This window comes from Triturus cristatus, chromosome 5_2 (genome assembly GCF_964204655.1).
Source record: "Triturus cristatus chromosome 5_2, aTriCri1.1, whole genome shotgun sequence".
NCBI lineage: Eukaryota > Metazoa > Chordata > Amphibia > Caudata > Salamandridae > Triturus > Triturus cristatus.
In genome coordinates this window covers 16,671,029-16,698,284 of record NC_140588.1, presented here as the reverse complement: position 1 = coordinate 16,698,284, position 27,256 = coordinate 16,671,029, and the positions used below count along the sequence as shown (strand labels likewise).

Sequence of the window (27,256 nt, the reverse complement as noted above, 5' to 3'; positions counted from 1 at the left end):
TTCTTTTCATTCTTTGAATCCTCTTTTCTCAGAGAAACGGTGATAAGCAGAAAGGAGATATTTATGATAACATGTTTACTTTTTCCACATTAGGTCGCAAATAGACTATCTCTGTATTTACCTGCACATTGTGAGCCCCGTCCTTTTTTAATCGATTTACCTTTAACTGATTCAAAATATCTTATTGGGGGAGTGGCTTGGACGGCAATGGGAGAAGTTGCCTAAATCCATCGCTCCGCCGAACCTGGGAGCGAGCAACCCAAAGAACGCACAAGCGCCGAACTAAGGGTTGGAAGAACCCCACCAAAGCACGTCGGAAGGGCAGGGGAAGAAACTGATCTGGGTGCCAGAATCCCACAGCGCACAGAAAAAGAGAAAATCACGTTAGAAAAAGGATCCCGCTGCGGGCAGGAGAACATCAAGATGGCACCCAGCAAGTGAAAGCACCACCGCCGCCGTAACTGCCGCTGTGCCACTGCGCCCCAAAAGAAACACCGGAGTGCCTCCCATCAGTCAGCGCGCCTAAGGTCAGTGCTGGGAGTTTTGCTGGGGCGTACCGGGACGCTGGCAGGGATCGACGGCGCGTGAAAGAATCGTCCTTTCCCCTAGAAAGGAAAAACCGAAACTGAGCAAAGGGGGCCGCCATTTTAGCAAACGATTGAGAAACCAACGCGGACAAGAAGTACGAGGAGTGCGGCTTTTTATGGTGGGAGAACATGTGAAGCAGGGTCTGCAGAAACAAAAAAGCAGGCTTGGTGCGCACATATGGCGCACGCGCGACAGAGAATAAGACCCCCTCCGACAACGTCAATCCTCTAGCGGCATAGGAAAAGGGGACAAAAACGAGACTGAAACAGCCAGTGCGGGCCGCCACTTTGCAAGAACGAAAGACAGTAATAAGCGGCAGGAAAATCAGCGCGCGCCCTAGACGGGGGAGAAAGAGTAGGAGACGATTAAAGACGAGTGGGAGAACATGAGGATGCGCTCATAGTATCTTACAACGAAGGGCAGAGGAAACCATTAAAAAAGGGGTGGAGCATTATATACACAGTCTGGATGGGCAAGAGTGACGGCAGAAAGATCACCAAGCCTCCAAAGATGTCACTGTGTAAACCAGCAAGAAGCGAAAACAAGGTCATCGTCTAGGAAGAGTGGTCCATGTGCACGCGTATAGTGTGTGGTTTGAATTGCATCTAATTCTCATAAGCTGATACGGGCACACGTGTAAAGGGGGTTCAGGTCCACAAGAAACAGACCACCATGCCCGCACATTAAGCACAGTACCACATCGAAATACCCTGTAGAAATGGGAAATCAAGGCCACACCAAGCGCGAACTGACTGAAGGCCACCCAACACACGAGACAAAACCCAGAGAGCTATAACAACGCATCTTAAAAAAGGGACAAGTACAAACTCAGTGGGGTACATAACGAAGATCACTGCAAGCGTGAAGGGCCTATCCAGGGAGACCAAGAGGCCAAGAGTTGAACAACAACACCACCAGGGCACATAGTAGTATAGAGCTAGGACACGCTCCAACACAGAGGAAGACAGAACAGATCCCAATACAGGAGACCACCGCATCCAACAACTGATGGAAAGATCAGACAAGAAGCAAAGAACTGCCCATAAAGCGCAAGTACACCAGTAAGCCAGCGCACGAGGAGATTTGAGCGGCAGCCAGCCAACGCAAATAGAAGGAGTGGCGTCGACAAGGGCAAAGTGTAGACAACAAGCACAACATCAGGACAAGGCCACCAAGATAGCACAACCCACCCTGGGCAGAGGACCGCAGGAGACCCCCGCAAAGCAACAAGGCAGCGACACACAACAAACGTGGCTTAAAGAGAATCTGAAAACCAAAAGGGGGCGTAAAGTAACCTCACAATTGCAGAGACATCAATCCATAGCGCAGAAGGGGGAGAAAGGTTAAAACTACAAAAAGAGAAGAGAGGGCTACCAATCATGGCTGGTAACGACGGGAAAATCACGCAGCAATCAAAGAAGAACAGGAGTGACACGCTAACTGACTCCCCCATCAAACAAAGACCTGATATCAATAGCACACTGGACATGATTCTGAAAAAATTGGCGGAGGTCCACGACCTAGCCAAAACAACTAAACAAACTACGGATGCAATACAATTAGAACTGGCCGCGGTTAGAGCGGGAATACACGCGGCAAACAATAGACTGACTGAAGTGGAACAGAGGGTTAGCAACATAGAAGATGGGGAGCAAAAGACAAAGCACTGTTGGATCTAACCAAAACAACGGCAATAATCCAAAGACAAACGGCTGAACTGGACGATCAAAACACAAGGGGGAACATCAGAATCCTGGGTGTCCCGGAGGGGGAGGAAGAAAAAACTGGGTCATGCATCGCCTTTATAGAAGACATGATCCCCAACATTACAAACCTTAAATTCGACCACCCTCTCGAGCTGGACAAGGCTTACAGAGTACCAACCTACAAACCCACGAATAGGGTGGTACCACGCCCCATAATATGCAAACCACTCCGATTGCAACACACTGAAGCTATTTTTGCTGTGGCTAGAAAAAAACAAACTATGCGGTGGAACGGACACAAGATAATCCTCACACAGGACTACTCTAAGCCCACAGTTCACATAAGAAAAGGGTTTCTGGCCCAGCGAGACAAACTAAGGAAGGAGAACATCATTTTTTCATTTGTAGAGCCTACAAAGTTCAGAATGAGTGACAAAGGAAGATCGCACGTCTTTGAAGACCCAAAAGAGCTGTCCAGATACTTACAAGGTCCATCACAGCAAGAGATGGAAATTTCGCAAGCAGGGACAAGCAAGAGGCGAGCCTCGCCGGAACCAAGAGTGGAATGACGGAAGGAAAAAAGAAAAAAAATCGAACACTTAAGCACACTCAGGAGCTGAAACCATTTCTACCTCAATACACACGACCTACCTCAGATGAAACCAAAGATCACAAATATCTACCTTGAATGGATGACTCACCTGCAAAAATGAAACTAGAATTCGAACCAGCGCAAGAAGTGGTGAGGTCAGAGAGTCTACAGAAACAGAGAATAACTCCAGATGACGGGACTCAGCAGAGAACAATCTAACACTATATCCTTTTGGGGAGGGAAACTAAAGGAACGAAATAAGGGGAACGAAGCAACCATGAGGGAAATACCTACATTTGGTAAATAAGGACAATAGAGAGCAAGACAGATAAGGAGGAGGAGGGGTATCAATATTAACAACACTAGCATAAAGAACCATAGTATACCAGGGGGAGCGGAGCGGGATCTTGCCGTCGAACGTCTAGAATACGATGTTTTGGTACAGGGAGGGTGGGGGCGGTGGGGGGAGGAAGGGAGGTTTTGTTTTTGTTATGTCAGTACTGTATGTCAGGTACATCTACTTGGAATCTATCCACTGTCCTCTATCTTAGCTTAACCTTTCTCTCTACACTTTTGCATGCAAGAAAGAAATAGCCACTAGGGCCTGGGAGAGAGTACAGAAGAAGGCCCAACAGTGGGAGACACAGACAGCACCCACCCACTAGGCTGAATACCAAAGGGGGAGGGAGGAGTTCAAACACATCGCAAGGGAGGTTTTGGACGAACAGCAAACACCCATCGTAAACAAATGTTGCAAGACAGCCCGAAATCCTTAGCGTCCAATCTAAAGATAGTCTCCCTAAATGTCAAGGGCCTCAACCACCCAGTCAAGAGGAAGAAAATACTAGACTACCTATCTAAAACAAAAGGAGATGTTTCCTGCTGCAGGAGACCAGGCTATCTTTAGATGATGCCGAACGAATTAGAACGAGATGGATAGGACAGATGGCCTGCTCTCCAGCAACAGGGAAAAAGCGGGGGTACCCTGATAAACAAGAAATCCAAAGTAACAATAGAGGAGCAACAATGCGATGAAGAGGGGAGGATACTTGTGACGCATTTGAAAAGGGGGGAAGAAAGCATGCATGTAGTGAACATCTATGGCCCCAACGATGATGACTCCGAATTTTGGGAGGACATCTCGAAAAGACTAGAAGCAATTCCACAAAATGACCTAACAGTGATGGCAGGCGACTTCAACTTAGCACTAGATTACACTCTTGACAGACAATCACAGTGCCACTCACTCCCCCCAAACGCAGACACTACACTAAAAAACATATGAACCAGGTTCAACCTTAAAGATCCGTGGCGGCTACAACACCCTAACACTAAAGATTACACCTTTTATTCCAACCCACACAACTCATACAGCAGGATAGATTACATATTAATTTCTGGAACACACACCCACTTAATAGAACACACTGGCATTGCATCAAGAACTGTCTCGGACCACTCGTGTATCAGCCTATTGCTGTGCGGTCGACACAACGAAAACCATCCACGTAGATGGAGATTCAATAGCGACGTCTTGTCAGACCAGGCCAACAAAGATAAAATGGAAGAAACCATTAAAGAATACATCAGATTTAATGATACACCCGGCACGGACCCTAAGAACATGTGGGACGCACTAAAGGCCACAATCAGGGGCACAATTATAGATATTAAAGCCAAAATTAACAGAAATGCAAAAGCACAGTTAGACCAACTAGAAAAGGACATCAAAAGGTTAGAGGATACCCATATCGCAGATTCAGTGAACGCTTGCGCACTGACAGAACTCACAAAGAAAAAATACGAATACAACAGAATCTTGAGCGAAAGGGCCGGAATGTGGATAAACAAATATAAAGCAATTAACCTCTGCGAGGCTAACAAGGCAGGGAAGATCCTGGCCTCTTACCTGAAACACAAACAAAGACAACATACCATCTCATCAATCACGGACTCACAAAACATCACACACACAAGACACAAGGAGATTCTACGAACATTCAGTGAGTTCTATCAAGATCTCTACAAAAAGACCAATCTTTGGAAGAAGGTGGTTGCACAGAATACCTAGACAGACTAAACCTCCCGAAGAGAACGGCGGAGGAAGCACATACATTGGGACGGGAGATAAGCTCAACAGAAATTGATATGGCAGTGAAGTCTCTTAAAGATAACAGATAACCCGGGCCAGATGGGTACACAGCCACATTCTATAAGACTTTCTTAACTCACCTGCAACCAATTATGAAGAAAGTATTCAACCACTGCGAAGGGGCGGGGTTGGTCTCACAAACCATGTCTGAAGCAAATATAATAGTTATCCCTAAGGAAGGCAAAAACACTCAGCTGCCCCAAAACAACAGGCCCATCTCACTAATAAATGTTGACTGCAAAGTATATGCCAAAATCCTGGCAAAAAGACTTAACAAGGTTCTACCACAGCTGATAAGTAAGGCACAGGTAGGATTCCTAAAGACACGCAGGTCACATGATAACACCAGACTCCAGTGCCATATACTGGCAAGGGCCGCCATGATTGGCAAACCAGCGGTGACCATTACACTAGATGCCGAGAAAGCGTATGATAGGGTATCATGGCACTTCCTGGAGCAATGCATACGGACATACAACTTGGGGCAATCATATATACGGAAAGTTATGGCACTATACGAAAAACCCAGAGCTCGAATTGTAGTCAATGGGGCAGTCTAACAACCCTTCACCCTACAGCGAGGGACAAGGCAGGGATGCCTCCTGTCCCCCTCGCTGTTTCTACTGGCCTTAGAACCACTGATCAGAGATATCGAGGCCAATGAGGAGATGAAGGGGGTCACCATCAATGAGGTCACAGTCAAACTAGCCCCGTGCACGGATGACATTCTCATTGTCACAGAGAGCCCAAAATCCTCCATCACGGCCCTCATGGAGACCATAGAGAAGTACTCAGCCCTCTCTAGATATAAGCTAAATAAGGACAAGTCAGAATGTAAACCACTTAACATCTACACCACTAAAGAGATACTGGGGGAATCGGGCCTAGCCTGGCAAACCGGTTTCCTTAAATACCTAGGTATACACTTCGGTAATGACCTCAAAAGCACACTCGAACAAAATGAAAAACTAATGCTAGACAAGGCAAAGACGCTGTTGGAGGACTGGTCGCCCAAATTCCTAACATGGTGGGGGAGGATAGAGACAGTGAAGATGATGATCACCCCAATGGTCAACTATCTGTCGAATATGCTCCCTCAGGGCCGGCTTTAGTGCTGGTGGCGCCCTGTGCGACAATGTTTGTTGGCGCCCCCCCAATGACCACCTCCACCACGGATTCTCTCACTAGCACCCGTTAACAGTGACCAAGTCACCATAACCACACTCTCTCAGATGCATTGAATGAGTTATATAGCGCCACTCATACCAGTGCAGGTTGTCCGAGCACTTTGCATCACACACACATTACACAATCAATCATACATGTGTAAATCAGTGTATAGGAAATGTTACATAAGCCAAAGGACTGAAAGTGTAGGAGTCACATGTCATCCATACTGGTAGGCAGTATAGTTTAAGATTGCTTGGTGTGGAGAAGCACAAACTCAGAGTCGAAAAAGAAACAGCATAGTTGGGAGTTTTCTTTAATAATAATCGATTTCTAGCCAAATTAACCCTTTTTGTAACATTAATCAATGTTCTAATAATGTATACTTTGCAGTGTGTATGCAGTTCTGGGATGAAAGTTAATAGCTCACTATTCTATATTAGGACTATAAGTTATAAATTGCAAGTAAAAAAAGGATGTCTTTTTTGAAAACAGTAATCTGCTGATCTGTTTACATTACACACACATTGAAATCTACTTGGTGCACGTTCTTTCAAGCAGGCATATTAGCCCTCTGCACTAACTTCACATAAGTCAAAACCTCAACTATACAAAACGCTGATCTCTCTCCAGGAACATAATTAATCACAGGAGTTTTCTTGACATTTATGTGAGGCCTGGTAATTGCCGGTGGAAAGAAACGCTGCAGCAGGTGCTTCAAAAGCTTAAGAAACTTTCAAACACGGCGCCCCCAGGAAGCCAGCACCCGGTGCGGTGGCACCGGTCGCACCGCCCTAATGCCGGCCCTGTGCTCCCTCTCATACTCACGGATGATTTCCATCACAAAATAGACAAGATGCTAAACAAATTCATCTGGCGAGACAAAAAAGAGCGGATAAGCCTTAAAAAATTAAGGCTAGACAAAAAACTGGGGGGACTAAATGTGGCCGACTTCAAAACTTTCCAAACTGCATTCTTAGCGAAACAGGGGACCTCCTGGGTCCTGCCCAGCCATGACTACATGCCGGTCTGGCTTAGAATTGAGAGAGCCATCCTAAACAACCTTGAGTCATTAGCTCTCCTAACAGCTAATAAACAGGTACTGGCTGCAAATCCAATACTAAAAAACACGAGAAATGCCCTACTAAAAGTAGATCAAAAGATGGAACACAGCATAAAAAACTCAAGGTGGGAATCACTGTGGGCAAACGCAAGGATAAAATACAGAGCTTAACCGCTATCTATAGACTCATGGAAAAAAATAGGTAACTCCTATCCTGCCCAGCTTGAAGAGGGAGAAAGCCCCTCCACTTTCAGCATGCTAAAAAACAAACATAACTTACCAGACATAGAACTGTACAACTTCCTTAAAATCAAAACAGCCCTGACCAAAGCGAAACTCTCTAACCACAAGCCCTCAATCATCCAATACATGGCAAACCTCAACAGAATAGGCCACCAGGTATCACACCTTTACAGACTACTACAACCCAGCTCAACCAAATTCAAAGAAAAGACACTCACTTACTGGGATTCTCAACTAGGAGCTTCACTCAGCGAGAAAGAGATTCATATGCTATGGACCTCCCCTACGCAAAACAAAATATCCCCGATTCTAGCCCAGACAAAATTCTGGCTATTACACAAAACCTACTGGACCCCGGCTCGCCTGGCGAGTCTGGGACTGAGGGACAACGATCAGTGCTGGAATTGCAATAACGAAAAGGGGGACCTGGCATACCTTATCTATCACTGTCCCAAAGTCAAAAAGTTCTGGGAGAAGATTTTCACATTCTTAAACAAAATGTTAGGTTGCACACTAAAAACTGATTTTGCTACCCTAGCAACTGCATTTATTACAACAGAGGTAGACTCACAACAGGATAGAGACCTACTGGATCTCCTTCTAACAGTGGGAGTTAAAATGATACTCACCAAATGGAAAGACACCTCCAAGGCAATGTTTAAGGGATGGCTCAATTGGATGAAGTATCTTAGAGGCGTTGACACATCTGCCCTACGAGACTCACCATGGAGACAGCCCTGCAGGCGAATGTGGGCATCCCTGGACAAGTACCTAGACCCATATGAGCCGCCCTGAGTAGGTCTAGAAGAAAGACTCGAAAAGCACAACCTCAAGGGAACATGACACTAGCGAGGAAAATTAAAAAACTTCTGGCATGCTGTCTCTTTCTCTCTCTACCCTAATTCCAATCTTTGTCCCTTCCACTCCTCCTTTTTCCCATACGATAACAGTGGATGGGGGGCAGTCAAGCTACCGAAAATGTACTACAGCTAACTCAGCCAGTTTTGGATGCCCTGTAACAACAAAGCGTCGATGATTACATGTTATATGTTATATGTCATATGTTGTAAAAAAAACAATAAAAAGTATATTGAAAATAAAAAAATATATATCTTTTTGCATTAAATTACTAACAGCTTTCTGATGTGTTTAATTTTGGAGAAGATTCTGCTTTTATTTTTCATACATGCATCTTGGCTATAATTTTGACATTGAAGAACAAAACACCAAGAATTAAAATGTTTAAGGGAAAGGTGATGCTATGACCATATATTACAAGAACACAATCCCCTCTACCATATACTTTAAGGATATTATAAGTCACCACGGAGCTCCGTGACCTTATAAAGAACTTTGCTTTCTATATCACTTTGACAGCACATAGTCTAACCCAGGCTGCAATATTTATTGAGTCAAGGCAGACATGAAGTCGAGGCGGATGTTGTCCGAAAGAAGGGAACAGTCTTAAGTCTCAAAATAATAACGCAAATAAACAAGACTAATGATAAGGCACGATTACAAAGCCAATCGGTTCAGCCCTGTCTGAGGCCACTGAGGACATTAAAATGTAGACTGGCTGGACATATTAAGTGAGTGGGCTGGTCAGTGGAAATAAAAGGAGGAAATGTGACAACTGTCACTTTTTGTGTGATGTGGAAGGTACCCCTCATTACTATTGATATTGTTCTTTAATTGGACGTTTAAAAAATGAATATAACCGAAAGAGCATCAGAAAGTGCATTTGTTAATTGCAGCCAAACCCTTGAAGACAAGCATTTTTTTGTGGCAAACAAATTTTCTCACTGAATAGCATGCAAGCACGCACTTCCAAATCACTTGCAGTTGGTTTTAAAAAACTTACTCCAATGCACCACACACCTATCGTCTTATAGAAATGGACAGACTACAAATAAAAACAAAGCTGAAATGATTTCTATATATGACATTTAGAATGCTGAGCTGATCAAGGGCATTTGGTGAGAACTTAAGATTGATGTATGATTTAACTCTAACTCTATGGGGCACACACTCAAGTCAAGCTTAAATTCCTAAAGCAAGTTTCCTCAAGCCCCTCAAATTCAAGCTGTACATCATTTATTTGGGGAAGAGGGGGCACACTAACACCAGGGTTGTGTGAAAAGGGTCACTTTATTGAAACAGGTGCATATTACAACATAACCTGGACATTTGACTTACAAAATAATAACTTTACTATACATCTTTAATCACCTACGATAAACTACTCCCACCCCTAAATTAACCATCTCCCATAACAACTTCAAACCTGAATAACATACTTGCATCAGAGCAGCTCAACTGTGTGTGGGACCTTTAAAATGTGTTCCCTTTTCCTACCTCAACTACCCTTTGAACTTCATTGAACTTCCTACCTACCCTTGAAATTCCTATGTTGTCCAGGCGTGAACTTCCTACACATCCGTTCCCATTCAGCCAGAACTGCCGCTGACAAACAACCAACTTCTGTAAATCATGGCAACTTCTCACCCAACCACTAGTGCACCTGGATCAAGAGACATCCAATCACATAGCTTCCCCTGCACACCTGTACAAGCAAAATGACTAGAAACGGGGGATAATCAAGACCCTGAGGAAAATACCCCCTTTAAAGCCTTAATTCAAGGATGGGAGAGCGGGGAGAAAAAGCTCCTAAGTAACAGGCATGGTGCTACCACGATAAAATGGTGGCTGGCTCACAAAATAGCACCCCTACATATGTTGTGCTACGTGCGTAGCCTAAAACTAACCCAAATCCCCACTGCAATGCTAGCTTCGTCTCTTCAGCAGCTATGCCTATAATCTAAAATGAGTAATGACATAATGATCTTTTGTGTGTGCGTGTCTGTGTGTGTCTGTTTGTGCGAATTCATACTTCAGGTACTATTACAAAAGAAACATATTCAACGGGTTAAGAGGCGTATTGCAATGTGGTGCTCAGATGAGCTAAAGAGACAGTTTCTGGAGACCCCCCCCCCCCCCCCATCTTCCCCGAATACATTTCTGATTTCTAGCCTTACTTGGCATAGTGGTAGTATGCAAAATTGTGATACTTTGCATCCCATATCTCACAATAGGACCTGTATGATAGCTTTATTCAAGCCAATCCCACGTACTTCGAACAAGAAAGGCATTAATTGCCTAGAACACAGAAACTGTTCTTATCCCTACAGAGGTTCAATCAACCGAGATTACCTAAAGTCCATTACAAACATCATTCAAAATTGTCTGATCCAGCAGGAATATGACATCAGTGTGCTAAATATTGGTTCTACCTTGAAACGTTTGTAATGCCAATGAGCTACCATTTCGACTTCTCAAAGCAGCAAACATCCATCCTGTTAAGTTAAACCGGGGACGTGTCGGACAGTAGTTGTTTTGGATGCACTCAGCAAGTATTTTAGTGTGATATATGACTTATGCCCAAACCTACTATTTTTCACGTAATAGAGCATTGCATGGAGAATCGCAGTATTGGGCTTGGTGAACAACAGAAAAGACATTTGTGATTTGCCATGCATAATTTACTTTATGCTACGGGTATCCCTCTTCCATTTACTAAGCAACTAAAATTAGTTTGCATGGGAAGTAGTTCCTTCTCGGAAAAGGATATTTTTGCCCTGGAGAAAAAAAAGTTGCAAATGCACATTTGCATCACATTTCCCCAAGTTAAAACTTCCACATACTGTAAATTCCAATAGAGAAATATTATGGATGTGAGTACTTAAGGGATTATTTATGAGTGGAGGGGAATTCAGAAATTTGCTTCAAATGTAGTAGCAATTCTATGAGAGCAAATTTCCGACCTTTCATCTTTTAGCTATGAAAATTAGGCTCTTACAGATTTGTATTTCCTTCCGCAGCAAATACTGCTAATGCCTCTAGCTGATGGTAATTTCTGGTTGAGACGAAACTATGTAGTACACCTGAGACTTTGTTGCATTATTAAAAACAAGTAACAGACTGATAAAGATGAATGATACTGGATTTCATGGGAAGGATACTCTTGTCTGAAAAAATGAGCATAACATTCAACTTAGGCAATGCTAAAAAAAAAAATCCTCTCATATCTAAAAATATGCACGAAAATGAATGGACCGGTACAAATTTAGCGACAGAAAAGGTTTGGTTCAATGATAAAACTAAGATCATATTATTACACGCAGGGACAGACTTCTTTTAAAATCTTATAAAGGTTATGCAGCATCACAAATTGAGCTCAATATAGAGCAGATGTTGGGTTAAAAATGAACACAATTTCATAGGGTTAATTTCACTACGGATCCTATTACAAACTGAGTGCCAGGCTTTTGTGGCATTCTTCTTCACATAAAAAACTTTAAAATATGTCTGCACTATTAAGTGAAACTTAAGTGCACATATATAAAATTTGGGCCGCGATTCTCAAAACACGAATTTGCAATATACTCTCACTTCAAATAATGTAATTTAGGAATTTCCATGAGAATAATTGTGCTAGGGAGGTTTGGGCCGTGGGAATTGCAGGGAGAGGCAAACTGCAAAGGAAATGAAACTCCCACAAACATGCAAGATTGCAAATAATCGTATGCTTTTTACAGACCTATTTCTACACTAGAATCTGTTGGAAATCTACTCCTGTCAAAGGAGTTATGATATAAAATAAGTCTTCACGTAGCGTAGGAATGGGAGGGGACAAGGAAATACGGTTTCTTTAGATGGTTAAATATCTTCCTCATGGGAAAAAACGAAGTTTCCAAGCTAAAATTGAATTGTGCATTTCATTTAAAATATGGAATTTTGGCTTGGTACATTTCCAAATGTGGAACTGTTCAAATACTACTGGAATTGCTGTAAATCAAAGGAAAGGCAAAATATACTTAGTACATAGGCATATATCTGCAAATATCCATTTTCAACTTTCAGAAAGACTTTTTTTGATTAACAGAACAACTCTATCATAATACATCTGCATATCTGCGTTCAATACCATTCTGAACTGAGAAAACACACACGCTTGCACACAGCTGCCCCCACCCATACTCAGAAAAGAGTGGGGGCTAAGAACACTATCCCTGGCCTTGAGAACAATGTCCAAACCCCACCCTACCTCAAGTATAGTAAAATAAAAAGGGATATAAGGGCGGGGGCTTCTCTCTCAGGAGAGTGATATTGAAAATATTTAATTAATGTAATGCAGTGTGTTTCTCTTAACTTAAGAATCCCTTATGTACAATTGCATTCATGCCAACTGACCTGGTTACTATAATTTTTTCAGGAATTTTGCGCAGCAAGCTGCACGTACACCTTGAAGTAGAGGCTGAATGTGCAGCAAGGCCCTTTTCAGAGCCTCATCAGTGTCCATCAGAGAAGCACTGCAGTAATGTGACCTCTACGACTGCAGGCACCATCAGTACCCCTTCATCCGTGCTCCCCGTCCCAGTCCTGATCACTTGAAGTGCCTCACCCTCAGGCAGCAACTTCCTTCACGCTTTCAAGAAGAAAGACGCCCAATAGTCGTTCTACCATACTAATGAAAACAACCCTCAAGATCCTCCCCTTCCCTTCCAGGCGTCCTGCAGCTACATCGCTCAGAGCCCTTCCAGAAATGCGATAAAATTTATCATGGGTTACTAATTTGCTGATCTAATTTTTGTTTCCTTGACGATTGGGTGCAGCTCTTGGTCGGCAGCTCCCTGCTTATCTGCTGAGCTGGGGTGCGGAGTTGGATGAGCCTGCTGTAGTGTGCCATGGATGCATTTAGCAGTCCTGGTGCATTGTCTCACTTCTGTTGTTTGTGGGGAATTCAATTAGGCTCAAACACATTGCCTAAGTGCTGCCAAACTCTTGCAAAAGCTTGGGTCGTAAATATAAATAGAGCGGCGCCTTTAGCATATTCTGTTTAGCGGACTCTGCCAGTATGGAGCACAGAAAATGCTCAGAAAAGAAGCACCATACCACTTCTGCCTCTGACGATGAGGAAGGAGTCTTCTTGTCAAGTAAAGAGCTGGAATCCTTGATTAAAGAGGTTGTCAATGCTGCATTATCAGAGCCCCAGGAAAAAAGGCAGAATCTGTTGGTTGGGTCTGATGAAGATCAGTAAGAAGTCTCCAAGGGAAAGCATGTGCAGGGGCGGCAACTATTGGATCGTCTCTCACATATTTGAGTAATTTTAAATTTTTACGCCAAGCCTGCACAACAAGACGAGGAATCTAAATTTACATTTCTGGTATCAGATGATTTTACATTTCATGATGTGAATGAAAAACTTTATTCGATTACTATAAACAATAATCATAAAAGCATCATAAAAGATACATTGTAAGTTAAAAAATTTGCACAAATAAAAAAGCATTACATTTACATGGTAAGGAGTATTCCTACTTTTAGGGAATCTACCTCATTCATAATATAATACATTTCCTACATTTTACAACGTTTTTTAGAACATTTGCCAAGCACCAAATAACAAATTAATTGTTTAAAAATTGTAGTACTAAGAACACTGGTCGACATTTTTTAAATTCTAATTTCTTTAAAATTGGTATCAACCATTTTTTCCTTATCAAAATATAAAATCTACATAAAAATACAGTGTGAATTGTAGATTGTATTGAAATATCATCACAGGGGCATAATTGCATCTCTTGTGTCCATTCCTTCGCTTTTGGAAACCTTATCATGCGATGAAAGATATCTAATCTAAATCTGGCTAGCAGTAGTCTTTCATATTGGCTGGAAACCAGAATAAGATAAGGTTGCATATTATATGTAGTCATTGTCAATTGGTGATGTACTACCGTAGGCTTAGATAGTTCTTTCGATAGCCGTCGTGATTCTAAGAGTGCCCTACATTTTCTTTTCAGCTCCTTCCTAGGTATCATTCTCATAGTATGCGGGTCCTTCATGGACATATTCTAACCATTTTAAATTCATTACATCAGTCATTCCCATAACATCCTTAAAAACATCTTGATTTACATGAGTTTCCTCGTTTGTCCACAGCCTGTGCCATAGCATCACTGGCTCTGTCTTAATTATATCTGTTAAGAATGGGACGCCTAGTTCTGCGTGGCAAACATACGATGATGTACTTCTGGGAAGTGCCAGTATATATATCAAAAATGTATTTTCAATTAGCTGGAGTGGTTGGACATTACAATGCCCCCATAATCCAGAGCCATATGTAGCTGTGGATATGCATTTCGCTCTATACATTTGTAACAATATTTGCAGGGGTCTTGTACCTAATTTCTTTGAGAAGTTATATAAAGCAGCAGTCGTCTTAATAAAAACAAGTCTTCTCGTTTGAACCCATGTTGAATTATGATCAAATAAAATACCTAGGTAGCTAAAAGTATTAACAAAATTAATTTTGTGATTATCTATAAAAAGGTCTCTACACTTTTTGCTCCCTCTGCCACATCTCATAATAAAGGTTTTTGATGTATTAACCCTTAATCCCAACTCAGACATAAAATCCACGTAGCTATCTATTAATCTTTGCAATCCTACCTGGGTTCGACACATTCAAACTGCGTCATCCGCATACATTAAAGATGGAATGGGGCGACCATTGATTACTGGAAAGTCTTGACCTGATTGGAGCAGAGCGTTTTCCAGACCATTTGTGTAAAGATTAAAAAGATAGGGGGCCAGGACACAACCTTGCCTGACCCCTTTCTTTATTGGAAAGAATCTTGTCCATCGTTACCATAGCGTACTCTCGCCTTGGCATTCTGGTACATATCTCTCAGAAAGTCTACAATGTTACGATTTACCCCTATGCCTTCGAGGATCCCCCATAGCCTCTCTTGTACCACGCAATCAAACGCTGCGGTTAGATCTACGAAGGCTAAATGTAGCTTTCCTTTTTTTAAATGAGCATACTTCCCTATTAGAATGCTCAGATTAAGACTCTGTTCGATGGTTCCCAATCCATTACGGAAACCGTATTGCAGGTCTGACAAAATCTTCTTTTCCTCCCCCCACTCCTGCAGTCTAGCCAATATGACCCGCCCAACAATTTTCGCAGAAGAATCTAATAAAGATATTGGGCGATAACATGCCAGGTCGTGTCTATTTCCCTTTTTAAATATTGGGACCAAAATTGATTCGGTTCAGGTCTCAATATATTTAGGCGGGCTGCTAGCCCTTAATATTTGTGTCAATATAGGTCCCCATAAATCTACGTTTGCCCTATACAAATCAAGAGGAATCCCGTCGGGCCTGGTGCCTTGCCCCCCTTACTTGCTAGTATTGCCATATTAACCTCTTCCAATGTAATTTGGAGATTATTTGTTTGTGCTTTTTGCAGCGGTATAGACTTGAAGTCCTCTTTATCTGTGGATTCTAGTAGATCTCCGGAATCGTGATTACTAAAAAGTGTTGGCAAAATGCTCTACCCATTTGTCTTCCGTTATGGCTATTTCTATTTTGGGGGTATCATCTGGCTCCAGGAAGGGTGCCCGGACTGCTTTCCAGAAAGCTGCCCGCTTCCTGTAAGGTTTGCCAGTGCCCCTCCCTAATTTCCCTTTTACGTTGTTTTATTATATTCGTATAATCCTTCCTTGCCTCCCTCAATTTAATTGGGTCCCGGGGGATTTTATGGGTCTCTCTTTTCAGTTTGGAATAGGCTTTGGTGCACTTTAAGTCAAACCATCCTTTATCTTTTTTCACGGAGCTTCTACTGGTTTTCCATAACACTTCGTTTATAACTCTGGAAACCTCTTGAAAGGATGCCAAGATTATCTCATTCGTTACATTTTCCTTTAATAGTGCATCTATTGATAATTTACTTCTCACCACTACTTTGTGAGTTGTTTCTACCGGATCTACCAGCTGCCATTTTAAAGAGTATCCATTTCTCTTATTCAATTCCAATTGTTCAGGGGGGTACATATTCTTAAAAACTTGATTATCTTTACTGGTCAACAAGTTCAGCGATAAACTCAAAGGGAAATGATCACTCAATGTGACATCGTGGGTAACGAATTGATACGTTTTTGATGCCAGATTTGAAGAGAGTAAGATGTAATCTATCACAGTGGAGCAACCTCTCCTGTGAAATGTACTCTCAAACGGCGCCCACTTATTACTTAATTAATTCACATAGCCTAAATCAAGCTCGTGCATCGATTCATTTAAGATATTCCCATATTGAGTGTGAGTGAAATGAGATTGACATTCACCAATTTCATTTACAATCCCGCAGACCTCAGTGCCATTTTTTGCACATAATGCAGTATTAAAATCCCCCCCCCCCCAGATAATAAACATGTCCCCACTTGTTTCTTTTACAATTTTTACTAGGGTATTTAGTTTATTCGTCATAATTCCCACAATTTTATCTGATGGTGCATTATTATAAAAATTTACCAGCATTATACTTTGCTTCGTACTTTGCTTGCTCCCCATGCATATCTTCATTAATTGATAATTCACATCTTCAAGTTTCACTGTAATTTTCCCGATATTTAACATATTTGAGACATAAATAGCTAGCCCCCCTTCGCCCTCCCATATTTTCCTCCAACTGCGAGCATTTGATAAGAGCGATAACCACACAGGTGAACGGGCTCCTTTAACCACGTTTCTTGCAAACATAAAATTTGGAAACAGTCTACGAAACTGCGCCACTCTGTATTTTCTAACTTTGTTAGTAGCCCTGCCACGTTCCAAAAAATCAATTTTAGCAATTTATTGTCATCTATATAGATTCCATCTAGGGTAGCTACCTCATCCGCAAAGTTAGTGGGTTTATGTTCTAATGCAAATCGATCGTTTGCCGGTTGTTCCTCAGAGGTCGTATTTAAGCATAGGGATTGTAATGTACTAGTTTCTTCGAGTCAATCCTGGTCTTCTAGGCTATATAGACTTTCAAATCTATTTGCTATAGGGATGTTATAACGGGAACTTTTTGGGTGTAACTGGTTCTTAGGTTCCCTTACTATAGACGGTTTATAAAAAAAAAAAAAAATGGACCACATTAATACCTCGCGGGTCAATTAGAAAGCTCCCAAGACGTTCCAGTATTATGTGTACTAGGTGGGTTGAGGCAAATGTTAGAACTATACAGTCCCCGGCTATATTTTTGGGCGTTTTCCCCACCCACGCTATTCTTCTCGCCATTTTAAACTCTCTGAATAATGCTCTATCCAGACCTGTCTTTGTATTCAGCCAATGCAAGGATTTCATGATGTATTAAAGACTTGTTATTGAAGGAGTGGTAAGATGGTGATGACCTGCAGTTGCAAAGATTTAATTGATTTAATAAATGCCTACCGATTGAACTTCGATGATGCCCCCTGGGCGGATACCATAAATGTTTGTATTTACCTCGGAGCCTGAACAACCTTGGCCGAAACCCGGTGGAGCTGTCCTATGCAGCTATAGAGGAGTTTTGGCTCTGGTTCACCCCCTCGGCCGACACCTACCCAGCCAAACATCTGACATTGTTTTCCTCATCACCCTATTGTGTTTCCTTCCCTCCACCTCATATCATGTTTTTGTTTTCTCCTATGTCTTTACCTGAAGCCTGTAATTGATGTACCTATGTAACCTGTAACGCTCTGATCCTCATGTAAAGCGCTCTGATACCTCCAGGTCTAGCCAGCGCTATATAAAACTTGGCAAATAAATACAGATTTCTAAAGTAAATTCTATTTTAGCAAGCATGGCTTCTACTTCTTCTCTGGCTTCTAAAGAGGCTTCCCTTCCAGATGTGGTTGACAGGTTAAGTGAATCTGCATTTAAAAGATCCTAACCTGCTGCACATTTGTCTGTTTGGGTTAGTACATACACAGCTTATGCATCCCAAGCTCTCCTGAGAACTTTTCAAACACTTTTTGTTTGTCTTCAAGAGAAGGCTGATCCCAAGGAAATCCTTTCTAAAATGGAATTATTGGCCTAATTTTGACTGACACATCATTTGATTCATTATGGCTATAAACATCAGCAGCTGGGGTTAGAGGCGGTAGAAGGAAACTTTGGCTAAAGCTGTGGAAATTAGAGGCCTCCCAAAGGGGTCTAATTAATAATTTAACTTTTCATGGTCCTAAACTTTTTGTTCCAAAACTTAGTGATCTGGGCCAGAAGTAAATAAACGAGGAAAAATTGCTTCAACCATTTAAAACTTCTGTTGGAAAGAAATCCTTTCTTCAGAAGAGAACTTCCCAAATTCTTCAGGATTCTCGACATCCCTTTCGAGGTAGAGCTTGTGGTCAGGGAGACACCTTGTCTGTCAAATCCCAATCACATTCCATTGAGTTCCAACTCCAAACCAATGACTATATGATGGAGAAAGCAGGAGGAACAGTTTTGGCTTTCTTTCCTCTCTGAAAACCCCTGGTCACAGACAGTTGGGTTCTTTTAATCACAAAGAATGTCTAAAACATAGACTTTCATCCTCTTCCTCCAGTTCCTCTCTTTGTTTCAACCCAGCTTCCACCAGTGTAACAAAAAGAGATTAAATGATAGCAGGGATCCTGAGTCTTCTTTAGAAAGGGGCTGTTTTCCCATACTGCACTCACAGAAAGGACTTGAATTTTATTCAATGATCTTCTTAGTTCCAAAGGTGGATGGAACATTCAGACCAGTTCTAGACCTAAAGACTCTAAACAAACGTGTTTGTTGTCGCTCATTCAAAAATATAACTCTGCAAGTGATAATTCCTTTAATCACTCAAAGCAACTTCCTGATAACAGGATCTCCAAGACGCATATTTACATATTCTAATTCATCGGAACAGTCGCAGCTCTTGAGATTTGCCCTGGGAGATCAACATTTCCAGCTCAAAGCATTGCCATTTGGCTTGTCTATTTACCCAAGTGTGTTTACTGAGGTATTGGCTCTACTCAGAGCTTCTTTGCATTTACAAGAAATTCAAAATTTCCCACACCTCAATGAATGGTCATTTCTGGTGGTTCTTTTTTAAGCCACAAAAGACTCTTAACAAGGTTTGCCAGTGTCTGATGTCAACGGGGTTCATCATCAATTTGAAAAAGTCCAGTCTTCTCCCGGAACAGCAAAAGACTTTCATTGGAGCCCTGTTTGGCACCTAGGAGGAAAAAGTGTTTTTGAAGGAGAAAAGGAGAATGGAGTTGAAACTTCAATTGCAGAGGTTACTCTCATCACCACAAGTCACATACTGCTCATGGCTGAGGGTTCTGCGTCTGATGGCACCTACAAAAGCAATAATTTCCTGACCTCACCATCATTTAAAACCACTGGTGAGTTATCTTATGAGCCTTTGGCATCCGCAGTCAGAGAACGACGAGCAGATGATTCCAATTTCAGAGAACATCAAACTAGAATTACAATGGTGGTTGGAACCTCCGAATTTGCTGAAGGGTGCTCCATTCAAGTGTCTGGCCCCCACAGTCCTTACAACGGGTGCAGGTGCATGGGGGTGGAGGGGGGTACTTTGTGGGAAATCCAATTAAGTTAGAGATGGTCTCCATTGAACAAGGAACAATCTTCTAACTGGAAAGAGATAATGGCAATTTGGCGGGCACTTCAATTCCTTTCCCCTCACTTTATAGGGACATCAATCGTGCTGAGAACGAACAATAAAGTTGCCAAGAGTTACATTAACATACATTGGTTACAGGAGAAAAGGCTCCATAGCCCACCAGATTTGTTACGGGGCAGAGCAGAATGTGCTAAATTTAACAGCCCTATATCTTCTGGGGAAACAGAATGTTCTAGCAGAGAGACTCAGCCTGAACATTACCTCCTCTCTGAATTATCATATAGCGGAATAAATATTTTGGGAAATAGTGGCAAGGTTCGGGAATCCATGGATAGATCTTTTTGCCTCTCTCAATAATGCCCTTCTCCCTCAGGTTTGCTCCTAAACTCCCTCTAAACAGGACTGGGTGATAAATGTAATGCCAGTTCACTGGTTGAAAGACATTCCTTATGCCTTTCCTCCAATTCCCCTCCTCCCAAAGGTACTTCAGAAGATTCAGGAGGAGAGGGTTGAAGTTATTCTGGTGGCCCGGTTTTGGCCTTATCGACTACTGTTTCTGTTAGTGAAACGAATGTTAGCTGCACAGCCTTTTCACCTTCTGGTTTCTCCTTCTCCTCTCAAAGAACCGAATCTTTTGATGAAACAGCTGATGGATCTAAGTCTGATGGCCTGATTCCTGCAAGGTCCTCCCTCCAAATTTAAAGTTGTTTGACAATGATGGCTTCTGAGACACAAGTCTCCAGAAAGCCCTCTACTCTTGCCTCCTATGTTAAGCACTGGAGACATTTTGAACATTTGTGTGGTCTTAAGGGTCTGAGTGCTGCAGATTGTGATCCATTTCAGATTCTAGAATTGTGAGAGAGAGTTTTTTGAATCGGCTGGCACCTTCAACAGTATTGGTGCATTAGGCTGCTGTAAGGGGTTGTAAGGGATCCAATTAAAGTTTAAACCTTATAGTCCCATTAGTATCTAGATTGCTAAAGAGCTTCAGAGAGAGGAAACCGGCTGTTCCTCTGCCTTGTGTAACCTGGGATCTTTCAGTGATCTTGGAATGTTTTACAGAAGCATCCTTTTGAGCCTTTGAAATTGGCTCCTTCGTCTTGGTTATCGATGAAAGTGTCTTTCCTTGTAGCAATAAAATCAGCTAAAAGATTAGAGGAACTGGGGGCATTGGTCATCTCGTCTCCTTATCTCAAATTTTTCCCAGACAGGGTAATTCTAAAACAATCCTAAATTTAGATCAGGAGATTGTTATCCCAGTTTCTTCTGATGTTGAAGGCAGCGTAATTTCGTCTACCTTGGATGTTAAATGAGCACTAACAATATATTAGATAGAACTAAAGACTTGAGAATCTCTAGCGCTCTTTTAGTTTCCTATGGCCTGGCAAATAAAGGTCAAAATGTGTCAATTCCTACTCTTAGTCATTAGGTCCGAAAGGCGATCTCACAAGCCTATGTTTCTGCGGGTCATTTTCCTCCAGGGAACGTCCACAGTTGTTCTATTAGGGCGGTTTCCACCTCTTGGGCAGAATCAGCAGGGGTTTCTTTACAAGAAATATGTAGAGCCGCAACCTGGTCTGTGCCAAATACTTTTGTTTCTCATTATCATTTGCATCTTCTGCAAGAACGTAATATGAATTTTGAAAACAGCAATGAAGTACTTGTTTTAATTTTCTTTATGGTTCCTATGAGTTTCATTAAATCAATAGGGCACTTAACAATTTGTATTAGCGTAGTTTATTCATGCTTGGGTATATCCTCGAGTGTTCAGGACAGAGACGGGGAGCAGGGAAGGAGGGTTAATGGAATCATCACCACAACTATATCCCCCGCTTCCCAAGTAAAAAAAGAACTGTGAGTACTGCATGTGGCTCTAGTGTTTGTGCGAACCCTACCACAAACCTAGTACAATTTGCAGGGATGCAAAAGGTTAGAGGATGAGGCCTGCTCATGTCAGATGTCCTCTTCAACTGACCGTCACAATGAGCTCAATGGAATGCCATGAACTTCTCTTACTTTAAGAATGATTTCTACCCAATTATTTAAACGCCAATAGGCCTGTGGTGAAATAATCGAAGCGCTGTGCTTTGATTATTCAAGTGTATAGCTCAGGATTCACCCACCTCCAGTGCAGTTCTCAGCTAACAGTGGCAATGATTGCATGATAAGGTGTAATTTAATAACAATTTATAAATCTGGTTGTCGTTCTCTAGCGGTTTACAGACTTACAGGAGCTGTTCATGGTAGCATTATCTCAAAACACAAGGCACTGCTACTAATAAGGTTAATGAGGGTACGCGTCCATATAAAAGTACCAAAGGAATCAGCAAGCAATTTGACGGCCCCACTAAGTGCAAACTTTCACGTTTTCACTTCCTGTTATCTTGAACATGGAGCTCTCCCTTCAGAGAGTCTTGGTAGCTTCTCTCCAGCATACCTTGTACTGCGAGTTTTAGTTCCAACATCACTCATTATGGGTGTGATTTTAATGCAAATTCTCCATTCAGTTGGCAGACAATGCCAAAGTTTTCTTATCTGTGTCAAGTAAAGCTACTGTCGATTTGTTAAAAGCAAAACTGCACGTGTAAAAGAAATCAAACAAAAATCTAAGCACGTCTACCGAATAAAAAGAGTCCCAACGCACAATTTAAAGAGAAAATAAAATGTAGATGAAAGGTGAACGTGTGTGACATAATGACTACCGGGTCTTGTGGCCCCTCTGTAGGCAAAACGGAATATTTGCACGGTAAGCCCAAGCATTTCTGAGTACGTTGATTATTTGTGCATTTACTTCAAAACAATGGAAATAGTAACAAACTAAGGAAATGCAACTATTTACCCTAGCAAGGCTAAGTCATTGACTGCTCGTTTAAACTCTACAATGTGCTAGGCATCTTTGCAATCGCTACAACGCTTTGCGTTTTATTCCGACCTGTTACGGTGTCTTTTCTGGCAGTGTGTTCTCCTTTGCTTCCATAAGTGGCATTTGTTGCAGATGACTCATAGTCTGTTTTCCTCTCTTTAAGGCTGATCATGTCCCGAGGCGAAGCTGGGGCACTTGCTAAAAATTATAAAAGGTACAACAATCTTTTCCCATGTGATATTTTACATGTACTACAAACACATTTTGAAAACAATGTACACTGAGATTGGGAGAAGAAAAAGGTGAAGGAACGGTCAACTTTCATCAATCCAATGAAAACCTTAAATAATAAGAGAGTCAAGGTACTAAAAGGCAAGCAATTTGAAAAGTAATGTCTTATGCAAGCTTTAACTGGACGGCATTGCATAAGTGATGATGTCAAATACGAATAGTGGGGGCTCTGATTTGGAGGATGCGTGTTACACACCTAATGGCTTTTACTGAACAGGGGGGACTGGTTCCCAAGCTTATACTGTGCTTAGATAACTACTCATACCAAAAGAACAGCCCTCTGTTAGCAGCATCTGCATGTCATGCGCTGAAAAGCACCCACGATTGTTTGTGACGTCATCACTAAAGGCCTAGGCGTTGATTTGAGGTTTCATGGCATCTTGATTTTTGATTTAAGGATTTTTAACATAGAAGTTGATTTGAACGACATTAAAAAATGAAGCTATTTTCAATGAAGTTTTTTGCAACTTATTTTTCAAAATAACCAACTTCTTAGCAGGTGTTCAGCCGATTTCTTAGATGTACATGATAATGCAGTAGCTTTACTAGAACCACACGCTAGTTACTAATTTTGACCTATAATTGAATCTACAACATATCCGCAGTCACAGTGCAAGAGACAAATTGGTGTGCTTTAGAAAACGTCTTGTGTTTTCCCCTCAATTCCCCCCCCCCCCCAAAAAAAAAAAAAGTGAAATATAGATATCTAGGTTTACTGGTTTTAAAACGCGTTAATTATCTGGCAGTATAGCTGTAATAACAAACACGTTTTGTTTTAAAGTAATTCTTATTTTTCGAAATCGCAAAGTGCGCTAACCAATAGGTACCCTCATTCCAGAAAATAAGACACAGAAAGAATGAAAGATGAGGACGGGGAGCCATCCACCTCCAAAATTCTACATCTTCATTGTTCCTAACTCCAAATTTCCACTGAGCTTCATTTGCCATCTATGACCTAAATTTTATAGCTATGTAAACAGGTTTTCTCCAACCATGCTTTACAAAGGTTTTACTTAACTAAGCAATCATTTTTACTACCATTTCTTCGAAATGGCAGGGTGTAAAATGTTAAATCTATGCAGATCTCACCAACTTAGGATATAGACATGATAGCTACTATATGCTACACGCTGGAGCAGAGCTATTGCTCTCATAGCAAAGACTTTACAGGTTCGTAGAGCAGTTAAGTTACACAATCATATTTCAAACTCAGGCCTGATAAAGCAGTAATCATAATATCTTTAACAAGCTTTGCCATTATACATGACAAACTGCATTCACAATTCATTTCCCATCATTCATCTGCACAGGAACTGACACCACTGAATTTCCCCTCATCATTCTTCATAGGTAATGACATCACTGGATTTACCATCATCCATCTGCACAGGAAGTATCACCACTTTCTGCATTTACCCTACTTCAGTCAACTCTTCAGGGTGTCCATTCGCCCAGGAGTCCCCATCAAAGGGTGGACACAGACAAGGACATTGCCTTTTAGTGCCAGGAAGGGCCTTGGGACAGAACCCATGTTCCGCTGAAACCTACAAGGTAACAAAAATCGTGTGCATCACCCGGCACCCTATTCTGCCAATCCTTAAAATTACACCCAGGGCAGATGACCCAGACAGTCACATAGTATTCACACACTACATAGACCCAATCCTGTACACATCCCATTAACTACCACAGACCCTGAAACAACAGAATACATATTCTAATGCATGCTCACCAACGCTCGCTCTGCAGTATCCATGCAGCAGACATTGCACACCTCATCACCTATCACAAGATTGATGCCCTCTTCCTCACAGATAAAGAATGAGTTGTGCGCGCTACAACTGTGGGTGTTTAGGAGAAGTTCAGTATTCTGTAAAGTTTTTTAATAGTGCTCCTGGGGCAACGTGCCGGTCAAGAACGTCAGTTAAAATGAAGAAGGCAGCACAACACTACGTGGATGAGTCCCCCTGGGCACCAGGTAGGTCTCCGGGTGGAGGTCTTTATGCCAACTTTAAGTAAGTTTGACTGGTTCTTCAAATGTTGTGCTGCCCTCTTCCTCACAGAAACATAGTTCACACCCCTATCTTCACACATCCTATATGTCCTTCTTCCCATAGACTGCAGCATCCATTGTGTGGACCATGCACATAGGATGGGAGGAGGCATCACTGTCATCCTAGGAAAGCAAGTAACACGCAAAGCCAAGAAGCTGTTGACATGCCATTAGATACTTACCTCCTCTCTGGAAGTCAGACAGCTACCTTCAATCTTATCTACAAGCCTCCCTGGCAGAACAAGGACTTCATTCATAAATTCTCAAATCTCTGCACTACTTGTCCGTCCAACATGAGCAAGGTCTGGTGGCATGAGGGGATGAGTAGGTATCTGATCAAGCATGTCTCTTAGATGAATGTGGGACTACAAGAGCAGCCTACCCCCACCAGACCATGAAGTAAACGGTAACCCTAAATAGGGTGGAATGCTGATACAAAGGAAGGAAGGAAGGAAATACCCTTCTTTCCTATAGTAACAGATGCTATTGATACAGATCCCCTGATAGTCCAGAGGAATGTCCCTGACCAGTTATCTGGCACTTTGAGTGGGCAGAAGCATGTCAAATGGTGGATGTCACTGTAACCCTGAACATCCAGTGATTTGAAGATCTATTTCTAACCATTCCTAAGGCACAACCAAATAAAGGATATACCTGTGGTATACCTTAAGGTATTTTTAATCTCAACTGGATCCCTGCCTTGGCCTGGTGATTAATATATCTCAAGAACTCCCTCGTTAATAGGGGTTGAGTCCATGCTGGTAGAATCATCTTACCAGGGTGGGATGAGGTGGTCAATGATGATGCATGCCACATTATGTTGGTGAGCACCTCATCCAAATATATTAAGACCCACAAGGGGTCTGGTACCTAGAGACAAGTAACTAAGAACGGGGGAGTATCCTTCCTATTGAACACCTATTCACCATACCTGTTGTTTTTGACATCCAACATTCCCACACAACCCTCCTAGGTGACTTCAACATCTCAGATTTTTTTTCTCCAAAAAGATTATTGATTTTGTAATCTGTTCAATACATGTGGTATCAATGACATCATATAACATTTTGTTAATCATATAGTAATTGGCGATATACAATCCATTTAACGTAACAAGGTATTTTCCTGAACTTTGTCACTTCTACACGCTTTAGTTATATCAAACATCTTTCCAGTGTGACATTTCATGTTTTCGTTATATATGAACTTATGAACATTTCCCCCTTCCCCCATACTTAGTGCTCTGTTATTTACCGTACACGAGATGCAGGCAGTTTTCATGACCAGTTTAATGGTTTTCCAATGGATTTGCTAAAGTCTGAGTCTTTATTTTGAGTAATTAGGAGGAATAGTCCAGGTAACGTTTCTAGGTGGAAATAAACCCAGGTATTATTACGATGCTTGTACGGCACCGTCTAATTGCAGTGTTAGCTAAAAGTGCTGACCTGTTGTTCTCAGTCCTTGTTATTGAGTTAGGGGCAGGGTGAATACTGTTCAGGTTATCGGTGCATCTAGGGCTTTGCAAGATTCCAGTAATATATCCCAATCCATTCATATTGGCATTTTCCATAATCCCCTATACTCCTCTTTGCAGAGTGCTCAATTTCTGCCCTTCCCCATTGGATTACTTCTTCCCACCAACACAGTACACTTGGTGGGGAACCTGATTTCCATCTCAAAGTTATTAAACGCTTTGCAATAAGTAGGGCTAAATCTGCAAATTTTACTTGCACTTTGTGGTTCTTGGGTCAGTGGAAAGCTAATAGGGCTTTCCACTCCTTCTCTTGAAGCACCTTGCCCAATTCCTGCCCACACTTCTCTCAAGTGTGTAAGGGGTACAGCAGAATGTGTGTGCAAGCTTCTGTATAGCCATCTGATTAAATGCTTGCCATTGCCCATCAAATATAGGGAGTGGATGAGTTTGTGGTTGGGAGGCTCTGTTCAGTTCAGAGACCAATGTATTCTGACACAACGTGTAAAATTTGCATGTATAAGGAACAAGGAATTTGGGAGGCCCTGCTCGTGGACAAGGTCTGTGTGGTTAAGTAGCAACTCTCTCCCAAATAATGTTC

At 41.9% G+C, this 27,256-nt stretch overlaps 1 protein-coding gene across 12 annotated transcripts in view; it reads right to left on the bottom strand.

Moving 5' to 3' along the window:
- CTNND2 (catenin delta 2) overlaps nucleotides 1-27,256 on the bottom strand; it is a 3,222,299-nt gene that overhangs the window by 92,507 nt on the left and 3,102,536 nt on the right. For 11 of the 12 annotated variants that reach the window (XM_085606754.1, XM_085606755.1, XM_085606763.1 and 8 more), the window contains one exon: nucleotides 22,910-23,038. The exons of the other annotated variant lie outside the window; for it this stretch is intronic. In XM_085606754.1, the coding sequence (XP_085462880.1) occupies nucleotides 22,910-23,038 (129 nt within the window). The remainder of the gene's footprint in view (nucleotides 1-22,909; nucleotides 23,039-27,256) is intronic. 12 annotated transcript variants of the gene reach the window in all.